The sequence below is a fragment of the Mauremys mutica genome, chromosome 4 (genome assembly GCF_020497125.1).
Source record: "Mauremys mutica isolate MM-2020 ecotype Southern chromosome 4, ASM2049712v1, whole genome shotgun sequence".
NCBI lineage: Eukaryota > Metazoa > Chordata > Testudines > Geoemydidae > Mauremys > Mauremys mutica.
The window spans coordinates 72,803,902-72,822,884 of NC_059075.1; the positions used below are offsets into that span (position 1 = coordinate 72,803,902).

Below are 18,983 nucleotides of genomic sequence, written 5' to 3' on the forward strand. Positions count from 1 at the left end.
AGACAAAACTGAACATGTACAAAGCAGTTGTAATCGCCATCACAAGGTATAGCAGTGAGACATGGCAACTTACCAAGAAAGATACACAAAATCTGGATGCATTTCATTACAAATGTCTGAGAAGGATATTGGGAATAACATATGGAGATAGGAAGATTAATTAAGAAGTCAGAAAAATTACTGGACAAGGATACTGTCCTCTCACAAATAATCTGCAAAAAAAGACATCAGTGGCTGGGACGTGCTGAGAATGGAAAAAGAACACTTACCAAATACCACCCTTGAGTGGAAGCCAGAAAACGCAAGAAGAAAGAGAGGAAGACCGCAGATAACATGGAAATGAACAGTTCTGAACGATATCAAGCACCTCAACGTGAAATGGGAAGGTTTGGAGAGAAGGGCAGTTGGCAGGCAAGGATGGTACATGTGGCTAGCCCAATTTGCAGAAAAGCATGGGATGGTCTAAAGTCTCCCCTGTGAAATCTGTATAGTATTGGGTAAAAGCACACAAAAAGACCATATTTCATGGTGGGGAGACCAGATTTCATGGTCCAGGATGCATTTTTCATGGCCTTGAATTTGGTAGGGCCCTATTGATGTGACCTTGAGCCATTCCTTTCCCCTCACTTTCACTTCTTTGCCAAGGTCCTGATTAATCACACGAGTTACACCAATTTAACCAAAATCAGCTTGCACGCCGTACCTCTGTGGGACATACTTTTATATCTCTTGAAGCCCTCTATACTGGGTTAGCCTGTAAGTTTCCTGTCAGATGCTAAAGCAATATGAGGAGGGATTAAATTGAAGTAAGCATGTCCACACAGGGTTTTGGTCTTTTTAACTTTGCCTTTGTCTATATGCAAGCCTGCACCATATTCATTAGAGGTGTGTTTTTCAACTGGTGTTAGTGAAACTGATGAAAGTTTGTGTGCAGATACTTGTATTTTGGTTTGAGTGGCTTGGTTCAGTTTTTAAATTAATTTTGGAGGTGTTTTTTGCAGGATTAAGCTAAACCCAAAAGACAATTTTAAACCATATAAGAGTATCTACATACAGACTTACACTGGTTTCCCTAAGACTATGTCTACACTAGAGAACTGACAGCAGCACAGCTGGACTGATGCAGCTGTGCTGCTGTAAGATCTCCCATTTAGCCATTCTATGCCAATGGGAGAGAGCTCTCGCATCGACATAATTAAACCATCCCCAGTGAGCAGTGGTAGTACATCAGTGGGAGAAGCTTCCCCCTACCCCCCAACACAAGGCTCTCCACACTGATGCTTATGTTGGTGTAACTTATGTCACTCTAAGGTGTGTTTTTACACCCCTGAGCGACATGTTTTGCTGACAGAAGTGGTGTAAATTGCTACGTACACACAGGGGCGAAAGAAAATGCAGGCCTGTTATTTACCAGGCTGCACGTGGCAATAGACTATATTGGTAAGGGATGCAAGGAGAGTATGGGTCACGATGCAAACTGCAGACACACACACAACTAAAATTAATCAATTTAAAGTTTTATTGGGGATAATTACAAGGGGTAAGGGAGCAGCGTATGATTAGCTAATAGAGTTAATGAAACTTAAAACACACAATGACTAAAATATCTACTAACAATATTTATAAACAAAGATGCAGCATTTAGTAATAACCGATACTTACAAATATAAACCAACGCATAACGACCGGCAAACGTAGAAACTCTGTTTGAAACACGTGAGCTGAGAGAGAGGCTTCGAGGTGATCAGGCTCGGTTACGGGTGTACACAGGATACACAGGATTCGTTTTTCTTTTTCTCCTCTCCCTGCCTGCACATGGCAGGCAGGCCTAAAGTACCAACTATGACATCATAGAAGTGTCATAGGGGACGGGGCCCAAAACCTGTTTGTGTTCGTTTCTGATTGGCACAAGCAAAGTTTACACCAAGTAGGGGAGCAGGTGCCTTAAAGTCTGGCTTCGCCCCCAAAAGGTGAGGAAATGCATATTGTTTTAGAATGCGTTCAACACTGAATGACAAAAGAAGAGGCCAGGGCAATACCGGTATGGGCAAGTTTTACAGGATGCAGACAGGAACTCATCTCAACAAGTGGTAGTGTAGCCATTACCTAAATCAGTTTAGTTGAACTGGTGTGCCTTGATGTAGACAGGCTTACCTCCTCTTCTGCTGTGTTTCTGTATTTCTAGTGCATCAGGCCTGCCTGTCATGGGATGGCCTGTAGCCTAATTACATTGAACTGTGATTTTGTTAGTAGTTGAATGGGACACTTTCAAGGAATATCCAGATGCTGCAAAGGTAGTGATAAGGCATTCTGTAGCCGTGCTCTTTCCTTTGTGTCAATACTGAACCCAGTGCCCTGTTGTGGTGCTGGGGGTATTGTGCTATTGGAGATGCCATCTTTCACGTGAGATGTGAATCTGGAAGAGGATGTCATTAGCAAAATGCAGTTAGATAAAACGTTCTTCATCCAACTGTTTCCCAATGCATAGGCAGCTATCCTAACACTTAAGGCAGGAATTCATGGGACGATGCCGTGAAGTTTAATGCATCACAGAGAATGCCAGGGGAAAAGAGGTTGTCTCTGGACAGGCTTATGCTAAGAAATTGAAATCCTTGAGAATGTGACTCAGTGTGGCCCTGTTTTATAGCTTCACTCCTGATCAGTTCCCATCGCTACCTGAGAAGCCATGGTTTGAGGTGAAACTTGTCCATTTGCAGGAACATGTTGATGTATCTAAGTAAATCCTGGAAAGCAAAAGTGGTTTGGGATTTAAGGCTGACACAATGATACATCCCAAATTTGGGATTGCCTGCAGGGTCCACTTCCCATCAAAAGGAAGATGATGTGGCCAACAGCCATCTCGAAGCAGCTCTTCCTGCCACAATTAAAGGAGGGGAAGATGAGTTTGAAATGAGGGTGTATCTTTCATTGAAGTGGACACTTTTGAGCTGGGGGTGGCAATGGTCTTGTTGATTAGTTACATTATTTGTGAATTTAGCTGTGTGGCAGGAGCACCCTATCAGAGAATCAAGCCAGGCTCTGAGTTGATATGATTCAGAATTCATCTCAACAGCAGGTCTTACTGAAAGCTTAGGGTGAGTGTGGGAGATAATGTGAGAGAGACACAGACACACATTCTTTTGAGAAGCCTCGGACACTGCAGAGATGGGCACCTTATAGACAGCTAGAGTAAAGACTGTAAAATCCCATCTCGTTCCCTACTGATTTGTCTTTTTTTTCCATTGCTAATAAGCTTTTATTTCTTCCCTCCCTCCCCCCACCTTTGTTTTTAAAGTGTCCCAAAATGAACTTTACTCTTTGTTTTCCTTGTGGCAGAGCCATGATTGTTAAGGTTAAGATTTTGTCATGGTTATTTTTAGTAAAAGTCACGGACAGGTCACGGATAATAAACAAAAATTAATGGAAGCCCGCAACCTGTCTATTACTTTTACTATAAATAACCAGGGGGAAGAGGGGCTGACTGGGGGAATTGACAGCCCAAGCCCCAGTTGCGGCCTCTGGAGTAGGGGAGGACAGCTTCAGCCGTGTTTACTGGGGGGCGGGGAGGGGAGTGGGATGACAGCTCCGGTTGCTGGGGTGGTGGTGCAGCTCTGGCTGCAGCTGCTGACAGCTCTGAACGTGATGGTGGGGGGACAGCTCCATCCCTGGCTGCGGTCAGCTGTGCCCATGGGGGCAGGTGATGGTTTAGCTCTGGCCCTGGACAGCTCTGGCTGTGGGGGAGAGGAAGAGACCACTCTAGCCCCTGCTGCTGGCAGCTCCAGCCCCAGCTGCAGCTGCTGTGGTGGGGGCTGAAGCTGAAGAAGTCATGGAGGTCCGTTAACGTCACACAGTCTGTGACCTCCGTGACTAAAACATATCCTTAATGATAGTCACCATGTCAGCAGTGGACTGGGAAGTTGGTTTGGTGGCAGAAGCAGAGCCAACACTGCCCATTTGTTGTGTTTTCTTGTAGTGAGTGTTGCTTATTTTTTCTCAGCAACAAGGTAATGATGTACAGTAAATTGATTAGCAAATTTTGAATTTTCTCCTCTCCAGATTATATAAATGAAAGTAGGTGAAACTTTAAGCATAAATCTCTTGCTCATCACCCTTTTAAATATAGTCTGTCGTCTTATGCTGCTGAGTGCTCAGTATTTTGATTTCTAACTACTTTGGGCAAACTGGTCTTGTTCCACCTCACTTAGTCACAAGCCAGAAATCTATTCTCCTATGTAACATTGGCCATGTCTCAAGATGGGAGATGATCAGTACCCACTGATTTGTAAGCCCTCTCCCACACCAGCGTGCGGCATGAGAAATTATAATAAATAAAGTCTTTGAGAAACAATATATAGCCCATGAAGCAGCCCATGAGGAAGATGAACACTGAGGGCAGCTGGGAATGTGCAGAGTATTCTGGCCACTGCTATTTCCTGAGATACCCATAGCAAACAGAACGCTTCTCGTGCTGGCATTCCAAGCCTTCCTTGGTTCTGAGCATAATTGTGCTGTAGGTGTAATGCACTCCAAGTTGGCACAACAGCTTAATTTGTTGTCTGATGTCTCTTTTGATCTGTTCTGTCAGCACAGTGGCTGCATTAACAATGTGAAAGAAAACAGGAGATGAAAGGGCAGCCTTGTCACGATGATTTTTACTGAAATAGCAAACTTTTTTCTAAAATCATCTGTACTGGCTGTTCCTATAGAGCAGGTCCCAAAGAGTAACTACCTAGAATCTTGTAAGGTGTATAGAGAGCTCCACCCGCCATGACTTGGAAAGTCCTGAAATCCCTGTTCTTTGAGAGTAACTACTTGTACCAAAAACCTGCTGATGGTAGCTGAGATCCCCACTTCTTGAGTCAAGACTTTTTCCTTCCTGGCAACCTGGCATCTCTCAACCCTAAATGGCAGTGCTACCTCTGCCCTGACCATATGTAAACTGGGCAAGAGAAGCACCTTCACAAAGTCAGTGTGAATAAGATCTTAAAAGATTGAAATGCAGGATGCTCTCCATGTAAAGTGCAGCTGGCATCTGTGATGTTCTCATATTCCAAGCGCACATCAAGTTGGGTAGATGGCTCACTTCTGGCAAGGAAGCTAACAATCTGTCTTGCTAAGAGGGCTTCACTATATGCAGCAAATTTAAAAAGGAACAATGCTCTGCAGATGTCTCATCAGATACTCCATATAATGTGTGCTGCTGCTTTGTGTCTACTCCCTTGCCCTGCTCTCCTCTTATGGACTGATACAACCACCAGGCTCATACTTTATTTTCTAATATCACCTCAAACTGGCACTGTCTCAGGCTAGTTTGTAAATTGCCATTTCTTTTCCTCCTGCAAACTTCTGAATTGTGCAAAGCATTCCAGATGGAATGATCTCTAGCCATTCTGTTCTGTACTGTATCCACTCATGCATCTTTAGACTGTAAGCTCCCTGGAATTGGTGTTTTGTCCTCTTTTGCGCAACTGTATATATTTTGTAGTGCTCTGTACATTTATGGAGATATTTTACAGAAGCAGACCTCTATAGTTAGTTATGGTTGTTTACCAGTTTCTGTTGGAACCCCTTGTTTTCAGTATCATCATATTCTGACACTTTCACTTTTATGGCATGAAATTCCTAGATTCCAAGGGCAAAAGTGACTGTTGTGATCATCTATTCTAGGTTGTCCTCCTATATAACACAGGCCATAGAACTTTCCCAAAATAATTCCTACAGCAGAGCTTAAAAAAAAATAAAAATCCAATCTTGATTTAAAAATTGTCAGTGTTGGAGAATCCACCGTTCCAATGGTTAATTACTCTCATCATTAAAAATTAACACCCTATTTCCAGTCTGAATTTGTCTAGCTTCAGCTTCCAGCCACTGGATCGTGTTATGCCTTCCTCTGCTAGATTGAAGAGCCAAATATTTGTCCCCAGGTTTATACATATAGACTGTGATTGTCACCCCTGAACCTTCTCTTTGTTAAGCTAAACTCACCATACTTGGTGTCATCCAAGGTTGAGCAAAATGGTTCAGCTGTTTTAAGTACAAGAAGAGTATTTTTTGTGGGAAGTGGAATTAATTTGTCTATTCTTAATTCTTGTAACTATTTTTGATCAGTTTTTTAGATGAAATAGCAGGAGTTGAAATTTGGAATTGGGCAGGGACTAGCCTTCAGAAAAAAATATCTTAGGAACAGAGAAAATTGGGCTTGAGTTTGGGCCTTTCAAAATTACATAGCATGCATGCCCAGCAGATTTTTTTTTACTAAACTCATTGGTTGCCCAGCTGAGAGAGCATTTGGTGCACCTATGTGTAGTTGTAGCCAAATATATTGAGTCCTCCTGCAGACTATGTAAGGTCTGAAGAGGTTGTGGGAAGGCCGCGTGCGCTTTGTAAGTTGAGGCGGCACCCATGAGTGCCTTCAGCTAAGGTGTGTGGAACAGCATGTTCCATTGCTTTTTATAAAAACAGTTCCACAGCATGGAGTTTAAACACACTGATATTGCAAATGCTTTGTAATCCACTGAGTTTCAAAGTCCTGGAAAGTGAAGGTGGTTCTTAATTTTCTTTGTAAAAAGAGCCTATGCAATTCTGGCCCAGACCTTATTGAGAATATTGCACAGTTAAACCTCAGAAATCCCGAAGTGCTAATGTTTAAGCTGCATGGGTAAACTTCTCTCTGCCCCTTGAGTATGCATTACAATAATCTGTTGTTACTTTAGTGCCTAGAGCCATCAACCAAAATATACAAGACAGACAAATGGTTATGGTGGGAGGCTATACAGGCACAGTGGAGGGGAAGTGAGTAGCACAAATTTACACATCAAGTCAGGAGCAGACCCCTGGGCTCCTGACTCCCAGTGCAGTGTCTTGTCCACTAGACCATGCTGCCTCGTCTATCTTGAACTGTTTCTCAAATACAATAGCATACAATGCACTTTTTCTGTTTTATTTTTTGCTTTGGAGAAGTTGAATGATGGGTTGGAGATGAGGTGTTTGGGCTGGCCAGAGGAGAATACTCTGCCAGCGAAAACTGCCCTTTCTTGCTAGCCATATCTAGGATGGATTTGGCATGCTCACACCAAAAGTGGACTTTCTTATCTGGCGTGAGGAGTGTTTACCCTTTCTCTCCTGTTTACTGGAGCAAGTAAAGGGAATATAGCTTTAGGCTGGCAACTCTGTTGAGTTCTGAGCTCTTTCAAGATGTCTGTGTGTTTGACTCCTGGTTTGCCATATGTATTCTAATTACCCTAAAATAATGACTCTTAGATTTTCAGCATACACTACAGATTAGCAGGCAGATTCTCATTGACATCTCTTTTCAGAATCCATTGTCTGGGTCCCCTACTCGTCTCCCATTCATAAACACAAAAATCACTGTGGCAACTACAGCAGTTGCTAACATGGGAAAAATATCAAGAGAGTGGTTAAAGACAATACATGCCTTTTCAGCAGCTGGAAACAAAGACTCTGTGAACAGCCACCTCTCTGTGGACCTCAAGTGTTCAAAGGTCCACAGTTCTAAACTCCTGTTCTAAACTATGCCATCTTTAGCAAAGTGTGGTCTAAGGATGAAGAAGGTGGTTTGATAGCATGTAATCGTCCTTGGCTCTCTGCTTAAGGCTGCAGATTCCTCAAAATGTCTGTTCTCCGTTTTGGAATAGATTGTATTGCAGTAGGGCTGTAAATACTGTGGGACCTTTTTAAGGAGACCAAAAATCTGTAACCCTTTTGCATGGAAGATCCCTATCTCTGGCGCTAGGCTTGAGCCTCAGTTCTTCCCAACTACAACTTTACTTCTTTAACCCCTGTTCCTTTCTTTCCTTTTCCTTTGCAGCTTCTGTGAATGTGCTTGTTCAGAACTGCAAGATTTACAATGATGCTAGCTGCGATATCTCTGCAGATGGACAGCTCCTGGCAGCCTTCATTCCCAGCAGTCAGCGGGGCTTTCCTGATGAAGGCATACTGGCTGTGTATTCTCTGGCACCTCACAACCTGGGCGAGATGCTATACACAAAAAGATTTGGTAAGAATGCATTGGGGAATGGAATGGGAGAGGTCTCAGGACTGTTACTTCAGGAGCATACTCTTGGCATTGAAATGGCCTGATCTGAAGATCACAATGAAGTAGCATGTCACTGCTCTAAGGAAGATCACATAATTGATGATCTGACCAGGCAATGATGTGGCACCGCTATGGTGAAGCTCCTGTTGGTGAAGTCCTGGCTGATGATGAGAGCACTGCTGTGAAGACGTTGCACTACGTAGTGGAATCCTAGTTGCTAATGGGAGGGCACTGCTGTGAGAAATCTCCTTGCAGAGTTCTAACTGGCATTGGTAGGGCTCTCCTAGTTCAGTGGACACTGCAGCATGAGCTCATTACATAGTGGATTATAAGGCAGATGAGGGAGTAGACAATTAATGAGGACAAGGGCCAGTGGCTCTGCAATCCCTCAAGGGAAATGTCACCTGTTATGTTCTATCCCTAGGCCCCAATGCTATTTCCGTGAGTCTGTCTCCAATGGGCAGGTACGTGATGGTGGGACTGGCTTCCCGGCGCATCCTGCTGCACCCTTCCACAGAACACATGGTGGCTCAGGTCTTCAGGCTGCAGCAGCCACATGGTGGAGAAACATCCATGAGGGTGAGTATTCGTCTGCTCCTACAGCGCTTTGTTTCTGTGTTGGTGTCTTGTTTAGCTGGCTCTGTGGCTCAATGCTGTGGTTGCTGGCTTATGAGGCTACGGGTCAAAAGTTCCCATCCCATTGAGTGATTAAAAATCTACTAGGTACTTGCATACCACAGTAATGGACCTAAATGGAACAGATTTGTGAAAGTTTACTATGGCTTGAAGCCTGACATCAACCATGCAGCAGTTTTGTGTCTGTAGCATGCCCCATACTTGCAGCATCCCAAATATGAACATTACTACTGCCGGGTCAGCATGTGTGGCAGCCATGGCGTGCTTATAAATATCTTGCACCCAGCCTGGGGTGTTAGAATTGGTTTCACTAAGGAGTTGAAGGAGTCTCTCTGCTGGGGTATTGGGATTATTTGTCAACTGTGTTTGAAAAGTGTCTAACTTCTACCTGGAGAGCAGCCACCAGTGATTGGGAAAGGACGAGAGTTCAGTTTAGTATCCCGTCTGAAGGCTGAGCATGATGCTTACCACATCAGTGCAATGCATATATCAAATAAATGCACTCTTGCTGCACTCTGAGTGGATGTTTGCTATCTAGCTTAACACAAGTGCTTGAGTTGGTGTGGATGAGCTGATGTTTTAGGGGTGAGTGAGGGTTTGTGCTTGTGCTCTGTGGAAGATATCAACCCTGTAAGTCTGATATTTGTAGAGTCCGTTTATCTCCTCCCAAAACAATGGGCAAACTTAACAAAATGTGCACAGTGAATCCCATCAACCACCTCTGAAATGTAACCACTTCTGCTGTAAAACATGGCAGCTGTTCAATAGCAGTGCTACACAACATTTAAGTTAGGCAGTGAGGATGAAAACCATGCCTAGTTGAAACTGCCGAAGGATGCTAAGGAGGCAGAATGATATAATAATCAGAATTTAAATCTGGACGGGATACTGGAGTTAATTCCTATACACTTGAGGACAGTGTCATGGCATTTTCTATTACCGCAGAAGCACCACACTGCATCTTTACATCTCTGAAATATGCCTATGGTTAATGCGTGTCTTTTTTTTTTTTTTTTTTAATCAATAATTACCAGGTAGGTGTCCCAAGTAGTGAGCTTTGGCTGCAAAGCAATGTGGATTAGTGTGTATGCCTGACTGGCCAAGGTTTTGAACCTTTTCATTTTGAATGGTGGTAGCTTTACACAGTGGAATAGCTTCCATAATGCTGTTCCGTGACCGATGCTACAAAGCCACAAATAGCATTTTCCTCTGAATGTTATCTCTGATTTTGGCAGTGCTTTCCCAGAGTGAGAGAGTTGCTCTGAGACATCCCTCTGTAAGAATGCAGGGGAGACACTCCGCCTCTCTATTGGGATAAATTGCTTGGCTCTGCTTCCTAACTCTGTGGTCAGTCTCCAAACTGCAGAGAGAGGGACATCCCAGCATAGATCATCTAATGGTTAGTTGGGGTAGAGACCTGAATATGGATGTGATCAGCAGCAGTGTGTAGTGTGATGACTGCACTTCACTGGTACTAAAATGTTTTCCATCTTCAGCTGTTTGAGGATCCCTCTGACCTACCCAAGTTTCACTGCCATAGATGGGTGTGTCACTTCGTAGGGTCCTCTTGTACCACATCATAAAAGTTAAAGGTGGAATAGTCCTCTTCACATCTCATCCATTCCTACAAAGAGCCAGGCAAGGATTGTTCCTTAAGCCTATTCGCTAGATAGGCTATAAAATACCAATAGATGGGGCTTCCCTCCCTTTCTGTGGGGACTGTTCCTCAGCCAACTAATTCTGACTATTAAGAAATATTGCCTAATAGTCAATCTGTTTTCCTTTTCAATTCCATTCCTCCAATTTGTATCCCCTTGAACTAGTTTTAAACATGTCTTCTCCCTCCTTGGTGTTTACACCCTTCAAGTACTTGTAGACACTTATTTTCTCCTGCTCTTAGTCATTGTTTAGCAAAGCAATAAATTATTCCCTTAATCTTTCCTTGTAACTTAATCCTCCAGCCTCATACTTACTTTTCTTGCTCTTATGAATTCTCTCCACATGTCAATGTCTTTCTAGTATTTGAGTGTATGTAATGTGCTAGGTATGGTCTCACAAGAACCATATAAAGATATTTCCTCCTTTCTCTGGAATGTTAGGCTTAATAGATGCAATCCAAAATTGACATTTGTTTTGTTTTGTTTTCCCCACTCTACTGCATTGCAAAGTCCTATCCCATTTGCTGTTCACTCTCAGCATTACTGCTCCCCAGTTCTCTTCCTCCATCTGAATATCTCTGTTTTGGATTATTTTCCCCGGTTGGATTAGTTTATTTATCCAGGTTGAATTTCATGTTATTTCCTGCCTGTGTTTTTAACCCATAGGGCCTTTTTTGTGGGCTTTTTTTCTGCACTAATGTTTGCTGCTGCTTTCATTTTAACAGAATCTGCTAATTTCACTAATAATCTGTTTTTTCCATTTCCCAGATCATTAATGAAGGTGTTAAACATAGCAGGACCTAACCCCATTCTCTGTGGCCCCACTAAATGCCTCTTTCCTGACCTTGCCTGTTAATCACAATGCTTTAGTCTTTCAGTCAGTTTTCAGTCAATATGACAGTGTCTATGTCCAGATCAATTTGAATGAATTTTGCAAGCAAGATTTCATGTGGCAGTATGACAAATGCTGCACTACAGTTGAGCAGTGCTGCATTTATCGCCTTCTGCCATGCACTTTCTTTGTAATCAGTCCAAGATCTACAAAATAAATGGGAGGCGCAATAAAACTGCCGTTTATTTTTTTTAAATGTTTATCTCATCATCTAGTTTTATGAATTGTTGACTCATTTTTACAAGTTATCTTTGGGATTTGCAATAAGGCTATTATATTGCTCTGTATCTGCTTCTGAGAGCATGTAAAATAAAACCACGGCCTCAATTAAGATGTTTTATAATAGTCATAGCACACTCGGTGCTAACTAGTGGCTGCTGTATTCATATTCAGTTGGGTAAAAGATTGTTGGCAGCTTGGCAAGTGTGTAATAGAAAAAGTATTTTTTAAATAAGCACCCATTAAAGCTTCTATTCTTTGCTTTGTAATTTAAAACAAGTACATTACAGATAAAGAATCAGTAATCATCCATATTGCCAGTGTGCTGACAGAGTTTGTGACAAAGGAAATAATGTTTAACATTTACTTTTATTCTGTTTAAAAATCACAGCCATACTCTCTAAACCAATGCCCTGGGCACATGTTCTAATTTTACATTATTTTAATAACTCCTGAGACCAAAGTCCAAGAGAAACAGCACTCCAAATTCTATTGAATCCCTCAGAAAGCTCTCCCGTCACCTTATGCAGATACTCTCCACCCCAACACTGGAAAAGCCTGGGAGAACAAGTAAGCCTTGCAACTTGACCTGAAGTTAATCAGATTCCAGCTTTTGCAAGCTAACAGGGGAATAGAATTCTACAGTTCTGCCCCCTGCCGGTTCCAACAGAAGCTCCAAGCCTTCATCCCTCTCACAATTAAGCTAGGGATGTTGGTTCTGTTGCCTCAGATGATCTCAACAACCACAGTATCAAATGGGAGGAGAGGAGACTAAGGTTATCAGGATCCAACTCATTATGGATTCATAAACGAAAGCCAACATCTTAAATTGCACCTAAAAGCCAACTATCATCCAGCATAGTTTGTGGAACCCAGGAGTAATGTATTCCATATCAAAGTACCACATTCGTGAATTGCTTTAACATGCAGCCTGTGTAGATTACATTGCAGTGTCCATGCTTCTGTTTACAGTGAGCCTGGGTTTAATATTTGGGAGAGACTGAGTGGAGTTGTGCCGGTCAGGATTGAGGTGAATTGACAGAGGTGCACTGGTAAAGAGCGCGGGCACAGAAATTGAATAGCAGAGGTGTGAAGTTAAGTATAATGTGTGTCAGAGCTGTGTTGTCTATGGCTGGCAAACTGTAAGAGTAAGAGGTGCATTCTCTGATGGGAAGATCATGTGCTGTAAATATTTTGCTCTGTCCACTGTGGCCCACACCTGTACAAAAGCCAGTAAAGTCCAAAACTCCAGAGCAGGTATTTCAGTGGTCTGGAAACTCCTGCAAGATCTGTTTCTAGTGCACCAATTATGGTATTAGACACCAAATACAATAATTAAATGTGTCTCATCCCAGTAGGAATGTCAGTTTTATCATGCCCATTGTGTGCTGAAGAAAGAAATAGGGTATCTAAGATAGTCAGCCACTAACCGGTAAGGACCTTGAAGATGAGAACCAGCACCTTAAATTGGATTGATACTGAACAAGGAACCAGCACAGACCACCAGAGTGATATGATCCAGTCTGCGTGTTCAGGTGAGGGCAGGATGAGCTCTTGCACTCTATAGTAGACACAATCTGCAGTTGGTTCTGTCAGCCTCACATAGGGAGCATTGTGGTATCCCAGCCTTGAAGTAATAAAGCCAAGCATCACTGTGGTCTTGTGCCTGAGGAGTTCGGTGCAGTAATCTTGTCAATCAGAGATGGAGAAATATATATCTGGAACCTGCTCACCCAAGCATAACGCTGAACAGAGTGTGACTTCAAGATTTGCACCAGTTTGACTGTTGATTGAGGGGTTGGTCATGATTTCTTAAAGATTTTTCAGAGTGTTTCCTCTTATCTATCTTAGGTTAGGTTTAAGACAACTGTTTCCTCTAGTTGTTTATTCATTTCAGACATTTAGGCAGCTGGCTGACAGCATCTTCGGATCCAGATGAGGACACGGATAGCTGTTTCATCAGCATATTATTGACACTTGATCTCATTTATTGTTCCACTGAGTGCCCAACAGGCTGAGAGCAGGATGGAGTGGCAGCTGTATGTGAATCCTTTGCTTTTGTCATTGTCACTTTACGATACTGTAAATTTTGCTTTCATTCTCTCAGCATGACATTTAACAGGCAACTCAAAGGTACTGTTTTTGGTTCACTGGTTGAATTAAGGCTAAAAATTAGCAGAGGATCATCCATTTTTTGCCATAAAAATGGCCATAATTTTGCTAGATTGTTGCACCATTGGCAGATGTCAGAGTAATTTGCTAGAGATCAGCAGTAGCTTAGGGCACAGTCTTGTTTGTACAGCATTCATATCTGCACTGACATACATTTATCTGCCTTCTCTTATGCTGACGGCCCATTTTTCAACATGCCTGCTGCTTCTGTCCTTTTATCTGCTTCTCCTCTAAAGGACAGCGCCTGTTTGCTTAGTTCTATTTGTTGCTTCCTCTATTCTTGGATTCAGATCTAGTACTGGACAGTACCCTCTGGTTTTTGAGGCATTGAGTTTCTTTGCCCTTTTTATGGCCTTTGGGAGAAACTAGCGGGAAATGAAGGAAAGTAATGAGGCACTTTGCTGAAAGAGCATTATTTTGCTGAGCGAGAGGTGGCATTTTTGCCTGAGATGATTAACGCCTTCCTAAGATTCAGTCCTTGTTAATTTTCTTCAACCCATCTGCTAGTTGATTATTAAAAGAAGCTTCCTAGGCAATTATGTCACAATAGGCTTCTTGAGATGGAATACCAGGCTACAACACCAAGAACTCTCCTGAAGAAAGGAAGAGTTGGGTGTGCTCTAATGAGGGGGAGGGATAGCTCAGTGGTTTGAGCATTGGCCTGCTAAATCCAGGGTTGTGAGTTCAATCCTTGAGGCCGCCATTTAGGGATCTGGGGCAAAAATCTGCCTGGGGATTAGCCCTGCTTTGAGCAGGGGGTTGGACTAGATGATCTCCTGAGGTCCCTTCCAACCCTGATATTCTGTTCTATGAGACCTGCACTGGTCTAAGGGATGACAATAAGCTACATGATCAAGAGCAATGAGTAAGAAAGTGGCAGTGTTTTATCTTTGTGTAGAGTTTCTCTTTCCCCCACGGCCTCATGTCTTGCTCATCCGTTTCAGGAGATGGGTCAGGTATCCTTGTTCATAGTCTGTCCACAGTAGGAGTCAGGGAGTTAGGTCCCAGTTGAATCAGTGTATCCTGAAAGGAGAAACTAGGATCTTCTTCAGCTCTGTTGGAGTTGGAGACTAAATGGAATACGAAGGCAACATATTAATTTGTTGTATCTGTAGAGTGAAAAATAAACTTAGAAAACATGTGATCCTGTCACATCTGGGGAAAATGAACACAGTTCAAAAAAACTGTCTTGTTGCACATGGCAAAATTTAGGGTGAGACGCATCAATTCCAAGAGACCCAAAAAGATGGGCAAGAACCGATTGATTTATCCCATTATGACTAGTGGGAAGAAACGTTTATTGAGTTGACAGTGGTGAATTGCAGGAAAGGGCACAGACTAACCTATCTGAGCAGGGGTGAACCAACGAAAGAAGGGGCAAGATGTGTCGTGAAAGATTCAGGGACATAACTAGCCTCCGATTTGTGCCTTTAATTTAGGGAAATTCTTACCAAACTGGAAACCCCTAGAAAGATTTGCCAAAAATCCTTGCTTGCAAAAGGCGCATTGATCACAGTGTTTATATATAAAATATATGCGTTATTGAACCACCAATAACTCGACCTAAACCCAGTCATCGTGTTCATATGCACTTGAGGCCCTTTGTGCTCCATGGCAAGCTAAACCTAAACTCTGCTACAAGACTGTTGGAAGGTTCTGGCACAGCCCCGCAGCATACTGAAATTAACAACTTCATTGCCACTTCAAAAATAGGAGGTTGTGGTCTGAATAAATGTGGAAATGAATGACAATCAGCACAGGAAGACTATAGTTCCACTGATACGTTGTTGGCTTTACAATGTACATACATTTTCAGCTGTCAGTATGCCACAGATTTTTGTATTAACTGCATCCATAGAAGATGGTGCTGAAGCTGTAGATCCTGGCAACTAGTGAGGGACACATGGGGCTTGCAGCATCTGAAGAAGAATGGGAAGCAGTTTGGGATGTAGGATAAGCATATGTGGGGAGTTATTCTGCTAAAGTAATAGTTAATCTTGACATTGAAATAGTCACTTTTAGATTTCCAAGTTAACACCCTTCTGAGATCAACGGAGCAAGAAAATATTGCATCAGTTATATACAGTTCATACTTTCACTGTAGTGTTTGCAATGAAAGAGCTAAGATATTTTTTTTAAATGCAAGCTGAGATTCCAGAGCAGCAAGGAGGAAATTCTACAGCTGAGGAATTGCAAAATACAGAGCCCAGATCACATTACTTTTCCTTTATCTTGCCCCAAGTTGTCCTCTCCCTCGTTGCCAGGTATTGACACGCTCCCTATTTGTTTCTGAAAAGCACTCTGCAAACGTGGACATTGTATAAATAACGAAAAAGGCTCTGATCTATTAGCCAGGGCAGGATGTATGTGAATTTGGCCTTGGAATGAGCTCCAATTGGATAGGGCCATGTCTGTCTGTCTATTTCATTCTGCTCTTAAGGCCAGGTCTGTGCTACAAACTTCTGTGGACATACCTCATCACACCCCCGACTAAGCTATGATCTCTGACCAACATAGCTGTTCCAGCAAAAGCCTCTAGAGTAGGCACAGTTATGCCAGCAAAACTGTGCTTTTGTCAGTACAGGTTATTTCACTTGGGGGAACCTATACTGACAAAAGTGCAGTTTTGCCAGTATAAGGTGTGGCCACACAAGGAGATACTCAAGGCCTGCGTGCAGAGTGTCAATCACTGAAATGAAGAGGCATGGAAAAGCCCAGGGAGAAAGGAGGGTACGATGATTGGCAGACCTCCAGAGTGAGCCCAAGAGCCTTCACACTTGCACAGTTTGTTAACCCATAAGCTTGAAGAAGAGCACAGTTCCTCCTCAGGGACCTACAGGTGAAGCTTAATGGCTCTCTGCCACCGTAGGGTGGAGTGCTTTCAGTCTTGAACTTAAAGATCAGCTGTCGCTCAGCATCGGGTCCCCATTGACTTCCTTCTTTCTAATGCTGTTTGCTCAGTAGACTCCCTTAGAAATATGCCTCCTTAAACAAGGTTGATACTCTCAAGGCACTTACCATTCTTAGGCTCTGATCCATTTCCATGGCTTCCTATACTCCAGCTCTTTTCTGATGTCTGAACCTTTTTTTTATTCATGCAGTCCCTCTTATCAAGACTGATCTAGCAGCCTCATTTGCTGCTGGGGCTAAGTAAAGGTAACAGACTGAGATTTATCAGCATCTCACAAAGGAAAAGCGCCTCATCGAGAGCAGAAATGCCTCTCTATTAAATTTAAAAATGAAGAAAAGCAAGAGCAGTTTCACTGGCTGCCTGTGTCTTCAGCACAGCCTATAGCTGCTTTCTGCTCTTCTCCAACTTCAAAACATGCTTTTCTTTCCTCGGTGCCTACTGTAGGAAAGGGAATGTTTCCCCCACCCCGCCAAGGATACAGGAATCTCCCTCTGCTTTCTAGCCCTTCCTTCAGAGCTGGGAAGCCGTTGGTCAGATGCTTTTGTCATTGGCGTGGCGCCTGAGATGTGATGTTGCTGGGACTGGGGCAGTGGCAGCTGCAGCAGCAGTGTCTGCTGGAAATTGTAGCATAAGCTTGAGGGCAGCCTGCTGCCTTCTTGGTGTGAGCAATATCCCAGGCATGGGAGTTTCCTTTCCAACTCTTCTCATTGGCAGCCCTCTTAAATGCCGGGGGAAGGTGGAATTTAAACGACATTGTTAGGTAGCAGCCGTTACCTTAGGATAGGGCAGGTGGAGGAGCAGCACTAGGTGGATAAGTAACACTTTGCAGAAGTAGCTATTTGAAGAAAAATAAAAAGTCCTCATCCCCTGGAGTGAGACCAAATTAGCACCATAATTCTGTGTGCACACTGTGCCCTAAGCGCTCTCAATCCCACCCATGTACAGCAGCTTGATAGCTTGGAAGGAATCATCAGGAAAGATTCCTTGAGGCTGCTGATAGTCATGAAGCCTTTCCTGGCTTCCTGCCATAAATAAATATTTCGCTTAATGCCCAAACATTGGATATGACAGGTGCCACAGTGATGATGCTCCAGCACTGCTGAGATGGAGGGCAAGCAGCAGCAGAGTTTGGCAGCCTTCATGTTCTCCAGCGTAACATATGCAGAACATTTCTGGGTATTGGATCTCTGTTTACCTGTATCCCCACAGCTTTATACCCCTCCCTCCTCAAATCCCTATGTCCTGAACAAATCGCTCTACAAAGATGCTCCTTGATTAGCCTTGAAGGTGGCTGTGGGGTGATGGGAGTGTGCCTGTTTTTTTGTGAATGATCTTTATATGCACACAGCTTCTGTGTTCAAGGAGAACAAAATAGATACCCTCCCCCAACCTGCGCCCAAGTTGTAAGTGGCTGCTTGAAAGATAATCTTTGTGAGACATGTGAAAGCACAGTAACAAATGACTCAGCTGGGTCTCTTCCCACCCTTCAAATGCAGGGATGTAAAATGGAAAGGGTCGTGTGTATTATCCTCTCTTTAGCAGAAATTGCTTTTCTTTGATACCGTTCATGTATGATGCTATAAGAACTTAGCTAGACACTGCTGGGATGTGTCTAGAGAAAATCACTTTCCCTTTTGACAGTCCTGGATTTGGTGACACCCCCTCTTCCTCTGGTCCTTTGGGTTTAGAGTCTTTCACACATCCCTGAGATTCAGTGACCTGCCCACAGTAAAATGTTTTCTGGAAGCACATCTCTTACTTGATGAAAAGGCATTTTCTGACTGACTGTAGCATGCCCCTTTTCTTGGGTGGTCATGTTCCAGCTGAAGAGGGAAATTATATGTTACTTTTGCATCACCTGTTGGGTTCAAGGCCTCAAAGACATGCTCTTAAGGATTTGCTCGGCAGCTTCCCAGACTCCCATTCTCTGAAATTTCCCAGCACTAGAATCAAAATTCTTCAGGATCTCATACCCAGACACTGGTTTAATAACAAGAGAAACATGGAGTGGACAGTGGGTAACTTACTGAGATAGTGAGGCGTCCGGGTTTAGGAATATCCCTGGTCATGGAATGTTGAGTCAGTAACCCAATTACACTAGAGTGTGCTTGAATGTGGTAATAAATGACACTCTGCTGGCCAGTAGGTGGTAGAACTTGAAAATGTGCCATTCCTGCTGGAAATGTCATTGCAATTGCATAGGTGAAACTGGTGCCCAAGTTAAATGAAGTTCTCACCTCTCCAAGTCTGGAATACGTGGAGAAAGTACAGCTGGTCCCATAACCTTTTGGCTGAAGTGGAGAAGAGTGAACATTAAGTGGCTTCTCTGATCTTACGAATACTGTACCTACAAGTAGAGAGCTGGAAAAGCACCTTTCCCAGAGGTTGGTGTCTGGCCCTCCTTAGTGAATTTTCTAGCTGGCATGCTTGTCTGGTTGA

The 18,983-nt window shown here is 43.2% G+C and overlaps 1 protein-coding gene across 3 annotated transcripts in view; it reads left to right on the plus strand.

Moving 5' to 3' along the window:
- Positions 1-18,983, plus strand: part of AMBRA1 (autophagy and beclin 1 regulator 1) — a 191,662-nt gene that overhangs the window by 131,770 nt on the left and 40,909 nt on the right. For all 3 annotated transcript variants that reach the window (XM_045014742.1, XM_045014743.1, XM_045014744.1), the window contains 2 exons: positions 7,829-8,017; positions 8,481-8,635. In XM_045014742.1, the coding sequence (XP_044870677.1) occupies positions 7,829-8,017; positions 8,481-8,635 (344 nt within the window). The remainder of the gene's footprint in view (positions 1-7,828; positions 8,018-8,480; positions 8,636-18,983) is intronic.